Genomic DNA, 6782 nt, shown 5'->3' on the forward strand with positions numbered 1-6782 from the left:
TAGCAAAATTTCTGGAATGGAATAGATTGCTTCTGCAAAAGTCTTTGGGGAAGAAAAAAAAATATTATAAAAAAATACCTCTACAGAATGATCGAGAGCTACACACAGAGAAATGCTTTCAAAACACAAGCATTTAATTTTTTTAAATGTTAAGTGAGATGTAAATATGTACGTTAGCAACAAAGTGCTCAAAAGCATACTGAAAACATATTCCATACACAGTTAGCAATAGAAGTCTGTACAAAAGTAATAAAGTTACACATTATAAAAAATACTCCATAACTATAATTTAAAAGAGGGAAAAAAGACAAGGGAATTGATTTCTCAGTTCATATAATTTATTGCAGTTAGCACACAGTTTAAAAATTCACCAACACACCAATAGTACAAAACTAAACAGCATTATAAGTTATTCCCTCCTCAGGAAAATAAAACATACTATGATTGTCAAAGCTAGATGTCAGTCTAAGTTTTAGAACAAAAGAAGAATGTGAAACTAAGGAAAGGAAAAAAGCAATCACTCACGAGGACCACAAAAAAATCCAAGAGAAAGTCCATTTTCCTCAGACACTGATTGTCTTCTCTAACTTAAGAAAAGAATGTAGTTTTAAAACCTAGAAACTATTCAAGTAACTAAAGATAACGCTCCAAGGCCATTTTCACAGCTTTTTTTTTGTTTTAAATGCCATTACAGCCAAATTAACACACATTTGACCAAATATTTCCAAAACAGTCCAGCAATACACAATGGAGTTTTCCATTCAGTATCTTAAGCACAAAAATAGGCTATGTTTACAGTAGTTAAGGCGATCAAATTTTAAACAAAAGCAGAGAGAAAAAAAAAAAGAAAAAAAAAAGGAAAAAACAGCAAACGTTTTCCATGCTACTCCCATAGACCTTATTTGTAAGTGCAAGACAGGAAAACAAACACTGTGCAAAATGCTTTTGACCTGCGTGTTGGTCATTAAAACCACACGTCAGGCTGCAGTCTCTGCTGCTTGGATACGCATAGTCCTTCCCCGGCCCCCCCGGCCCCCCCTGTCACTCAGGCCTGCCCAGGCCTTTCAGCCTGGGGCTTTTTTTGCCTTTTTTTTTTTTTTTTTTCAGTCCACAGCCTCTTTTCAACGCGGGGGAAAAAAAAAAAAAAAAGAAGGACCTATTGTGGTGGAGTGGTGCAGCAGGAATCCTACAAATGCTCATCTGGGGAAATGGACGCACCTCAGTTGGAGCTGGCGTGGGGTCTGTGCAATTAGAAGGGGTCTGGGGTTAGTAAATGCACACCGCACATGCAAATCTCGAAGCCTGGTTGTAAACATTCAATTTTTTTTTCCTTGTGAACATAGCTAAATCGGCGACTCGTAGCTTAAGTTCTTCTCAACTTAAAGACAGTGGGAAAATAAATTTAAATTAGATAAAATAAAAACAGTGCATTTCTCTTCTTCGTAACACTGGCATTTTCAACGGTGTCGGGTTTTTTCCTAAGGAAATTAAATAATTTTCAACTCACTCGTTAAAGTTATACAATGCAAACAAAGACAAAAATATACTGAAAATCATGCATTTCTGTAGCGTTAATATTTACTTTTCAAGACTCAACTAAGAGCATCAACACAACCTGCCAAGTTCTTTGATACCTCCCCCCGGCCCATGTAATCAATTACAGTATACAATAACAGTAATTCACATTTTTTAAACACACAGTTCATCACTGCTGAAGCTGCAATATCCTTTTTCATCCCAAGCAAACCTTCACGTAAGACAGAGTCCCAGTGATCCCAGTGTACTCTCAGGGTTTTTGTTTTATGTTTTTTGTGTTGGTTTTTTTTGTGGTTTTTTTTTTTTCCAGTGGGAACTGTCAGAAATCCAGAAGTTGCCATAATAAGTTTTAAGTCAACCGCTTGTTTAAAAATAGATAATCCAGCATTTCAGAAATTTTCCATTTGGGTCTAAAAGCATTCAGGTTTCCAACAGCTAGAAAGGACTCATGCAATTATAGAAATGTAAAGGAACTGACAAAATTGAGAGAGGATTTCTACATTCAGATTTTAAGAGGGAAAAAGATCAAGAGCTTAAAAGAACGCAGTGTTTTAGGGAGAATAAAGCCACATCCAAATTTTTTGAATTGGAGATTCCTTAGAAGTAAAGTATCCGCTGGCTTCTATTCCGAAAAGGGGGAAAAATACGCTTCGCAGTTAGTTACTTTGTCGGATTACCTCTACAGTTCATTTTTATCGGAGTGCTAAATTAGTGAAATATTCATGCTGCCTTAAAGTGCAAAAACAAGCTAATAGCCAAACTTTCAGTTCAAGGAAACAAGATTGCTTTTAGACTGTACCACAACTATATAGATTTATATATATATTATTTATATATATAAAAATTTTATTTCCAAAGTTCTTGTGAGCTATCTTCTAAGGTCCAGTCTCTGACAGTAGGTAAGCTCAGTGCTTCACTTTTGACAGACAATGAGTTCACCAACTCACAGTGAAACTTCCGAATGTGTCTGTAAAGGTCTCCAGACTGTGTGAACCTGCGTTCACACCACTTACAAGCATGAGGCTTCTCCCGCGTGTGAACCACTGCGTGGCGGCTCAGGTTGTGGGAGTACTGGAAGCTCTTTCCACACTGGGTGCAAGTGTAGGGCTTTTCACCTGAATGAGTCCTCTCATGACGTTTCAAGGTGTACATGCAAGAAAAAGTCTTACCACACAACGAGCAGGTTGGGACATTGACATCGGTAGCAGGCTTGCTGCGGATCCCGTCCTGCTCTCGAAAGTGCGTGCTTAAATGAATTTGCAGGATGTGGGGGCTAGGAAAGACCTTGTTGCAGAGAGGACACATGAAAATTTGGCCAGCGGGGCTAAGTATGTTTGACACATAAGGGAGCAAGCTGCTGTCCATGTTTCCTTCCACCTGGACTCTCTCATTCTCTGGAGTTATCATTTCATCATCGCTTGCCTTGTCCTCTCTATCTAGCTCCCTCAAGACCGAATCTTCCCTCATTGGAGCCAGGTGGGCCGGCTCGTACTGTACCCTGTTATTAGTGCTCACACTTTCTTTCACAGTGCTATGTTCCATATCATAGTCATTAGTGCCAACATCACTCTCATCACAGGAAGCCTCTTTCTCCACCTTCACCTGAACCAGGCTGCTTCTAAGCATGTCCTGTGAAGAGAAATAAGAACTGTTCAAATTTTCAACTCCTGAAAGGCTGGACTTGACAGACAGGTCCAGCACGCAGTCAACATCTGCTGAATCCCTCACGGAGGTGACAGACCTCTGGGACAAAGACTCTGTTGAGCTGCAGGGGCTGGCTACTGTTTTTCCAGCTGCTGCTGTGTGCGTCTCTGCCTCTCCGCCAGTCTGGGGAATGCCTGCTGAGTCTGAGGGCAATCTCATCCACATGTTCCCAGGCTCAGCCGCCAAGTCCCTTTTGCTAGGCAGGATGTTCAATTTTTCATCTTCTCCGTCGTCTTCATCGCTGGGCAAGTCTCCTGGCATGTGGCTGCTGCCGTCGGAGAGGCTCTCCACTTTGTCTGAACAACTTGAGGCATCTTCCTCCTTTTTTGTACTGTCTGCCTCCGTGGTTGCTTTCTCTTTCAGCTTCTTTTTGCAGACTTTGACAATGTCATACATGTGGAGATAACTGGCAGCTGCTAGCACGTCTTCAATGGGCAAGTCTTTGAACTGGAGCTTTCCTTCGTACATGAATTCAAGCAGGAGAGCGAAAGCTGGGGCTGTAACAATGTCGCTGTTCAGATGAACAATGTCCCTTTTGTCCAGCTGGTCCTTGTAAAAGAGGTGGAAATACATGCTGCATGAAGCCAGAACAGCTCTGTGTGCTCGGAACTGGGCATCTCCTACCAGAACAGTGCAATCACAAAGAAAACCCTGATGTCTCTGCTCACTCAGACACTGCAGCAAATGTCTACTGTGGTCAGGAAACTCCATACTGTCTTCATAACCTATAAGCAACAAGATTTTTAAAAATTAAATGTAGGTTGGAATCACAGAACTTACGAATCCAAGTAATTCCACTCTAAAATCCCGTATTTATATTGCCGAAATTCTGGTACTGACACCACGCGAAGATTACTTAACACGCATGTATGATGGCAACTCTTTCCCCGACTTACCACCACAGCTATGATTTCCCTTCTGTGGTAAATAAGCCAGTCTATTAAGCGCAAAGGTACATCTGTAATTTTTTCAAAGTATCACTGCTGTTCATCAAATCTGTTCAACAGTTTTGTGGGGTTTTTTTTAGGGAACTTCTTCCAGATTGCATCCCTAGGAGGGCAGACCCAAAAAAAATTTTTTTTTTAACACTAAGTTTGAGAGATCACAGAAGCGGAAGAAAAAAAAAATCAGATAATCTACCTTCTTTTTAAGTCAAACTGTAGTAAGAGAAGAGGTTCATACATGAAGAAATGCTAATATACCCAAATCTGATGATCTAACACTCAAAAGCTAGAAAAATTATTTACATGTGTCAACTTATATCAACAGCAAAAATAAAAGTTTTTAGAAATTTAGTTTGCATGGTTTTCTTCTTGTAGTAAGTACAGGTTTTTTTAAGGTTTTAGACCTTTTCCATACTGTACAATATAACATGAACATTTTTGCCAACATGCAGAATACACAAAAGAAAGCTAACAACCAAAACGCCAACGAACACCACTTTCCCTGTGCAGAAGGACAGAAATTTCCCTCCCCTCCCACACCAGGCAGTTCGCAGTACCAAGCTCAAAGAAAAAAAAAAAGTCATTCAACGTGAGCGTGTGTGCATGTGCACAGGTCTAAAATCAGTATCCCAAGTACTATTCTTACCCAAGTGTCTTTCTATTTGCCTTCCTTGATGATAAAGAAAAATTAAACTTAAAAAAGAAGTAGAGAAGTCAAAATTCAAAAGAAAAGTAAAATCTCTTAAAAACCTGTCTTAATCTATTCTTCTGTGATTGATAGCAATGGTCTCCCAAATCATCTAAGCAGATCGTGACTCTTAGGCTGGCAGATATTACTGAAAAACCCCCATCCCTCACAAACCAAGATGTACTAAAACTTACAACACAACCCCTACTATATTCTGTAAAATACCATTGCTAGAGTAAAGCACGAAGATTTACAATACAATCACTTTAAGTGCCCCACAGCCAACATCAATCCTAATCCTTAAGAGGGCTAAAAATAAAGATTGGAGGGCAGCTCACAAGGTAGCTGTGATCAAATTAGGAGGCTGAAAGGACAGAGAGGGACGAAGAAGGAAGCTTATAAACATCTGATCCAGCTGACTGTGGCCATATGGCAGCTGCTGCCCAGATAAAGAGATTAAGAATAGAGGAGTGCGATTACAGCTGTCTGGCCAATTCAGGCAGCTCAAATCTACAAGTTCTAAATTAGTCGCAAATACAAAAACTCCTTCAAATAATTATTGTTACGCTAAATAAAAGATTTCAAATGCTACATGCAAGAAAGAAAAGAGGAAACCAGTCAAGCCATTCTCCCGGGTACAAAAGTTTTTAAACACATAACTGATTTCTATCTTTCAGAAGCACTACAGCTGTATGCTACTATGTTTCTGAGCTGCTGGATATTTAACCGTGAAGTTTAATGAAAGACTTGCCCACAAACAGATTTTAGCCAGAACGGTCCTTTTGTAAAAAAGCACACTTTTGTATATTTCACTAAAACCCCCGCAAAGTCATCTAAAAGATGCAAGACAAGAACATAAAGCAGAACTCTCTTTAGTCTTGCCACTAAATCCACTGCAGTTTTGGTCTCAGAAATGAAGAATGAACTTGCTCTCTCCTTCTTCCAAACCAAGACATTCTCACAATATGTATTAAAGTTAATGCTAACAATGTGCCCAAGAACTGATACTATGCAACTGCAGCCCAAGCCTTTTGACTAAGTCCACTTATCTATTTAACACTCAATTTCATATATTACCTCTAAACTTGGTTAGAAAAGTAATGTGATTTTTTTTCTGAAATTCAATAAACAACACACCAAAACAGAAATATGCTGTATCTAATCTATTGCTACTCCTACCTTTAGTACACATAAACCTGATTAAGTCCTTTCCTCTGAGTCTTGCTGGCTCCAGGTCTGTTAGATCGGTGGAAAAAAAGCAGACTAGGAGAGACAGATGCAAAGTGGAGATGATGTTAGAGAGGAATGAGATACCTTCTCCACACACAGATCTGCACACACTAACTCCCTGTCTGTGTGTTAGAATAAAAGGCTGAGGGATGGCAGGCTGTCAGCTGCTCTGACATCATGTTCAGATGGAAATGCTACCTCCAGCTGTGCTCCTTTTAATGCCATATGCTACTCCTCTACACTCCTGCCACCAGCTTTTTCTTAGGAGAACTTTTCTCTTCTGTTAGTATAAACAAAATACTTCAAAGTCTCTTTTTTTCAAACTTTCTAACAGGGAGGAAAAAAAAAAAAGAAAATCCTAAACATATGGGGCTCTGCTGTATGTGCAGCATAGCAACACTTCTGCCTTAAGTTGGAGGACCGCTTTATGTGCTGACAGCGTACCCCAGCCACGGGGTTACCCCAGAAATCCACACCGGTTCGGTTTTACTGAGTCCTGGGGTTACAAGCAGAAATTAACCGGACCCATTTATCACCTCACGGCTCCCCGCTTCGCAGCCGGTCCTTGCAGTTCCAGCGTTTAAGACAGCGCAAGTGGCACCGAGCACCAACTCGGGCTCCTTCGGAGCCGCGGAGCAGCTCCCCCGGTCGGGGCTCTACTGCGAGCGCTCGGCTCGGCT

The 6782-nt window shown here is 40.4% G+C and overlaps 1 protein-coding gene across 2 annotated transcripts; it reads right to left on the reverse strand.

The window, feature by feature from the left end:
- Window positions 1-316: 316 nt before the first annotated feature.
- On the reverse strand, window positions 317-6700 carry ZBTB18 (zinc finger and BTB domain containing 18). 2 transcript variants are annotated; one of them, XM_008924426.4, is made up of 3 exons: window positions 6639-6700; window positions 6052-6135; window positions 2383-3965 (listed from the first exon to the last, which is right to left on the reverse strand). In XM_008924426.4, exons 2-3 carry the CDS (start codon window positions 6062-6064, stop codon window positions 2383-2385), a joined length of 1596 nt encoding a protein of 531 aa, XP_008922674.1. In that variant the 5' UTR covers window positions 6065-6135; window positions 6639-6700. The 2 variants fall into 2 exon arrangements, with proteins under 2 accessions (XP_025752152.1, XP_008922674.1); XM_025896367.2 differs by lacking the exon at window positions 6639-6700 and having other exon boundaries at window positions 317-3965; window positions 6052-6611.
- Between the last annotated feature and the right edge of the window lie 82 nt (window positions 6701-6782).

Source organism: Manacus vitellinus, unplaced genomic scaffold (genome assembly GCF_001715985.3).
Source record: "Manacus vitellinus isolate BGI_N305 unplaced genomic scaffold, ASM171598v3 scaffold_8_pilon, whole genome shotgun sequence".
In the NCBI taxonomy this organism is placed as follows: domain Eukaryota; kingdom Metazoa; phylum Chordata; class Aves; order Passeriformes; family Pipridae; genus Manacus; species Manacus vitellinus.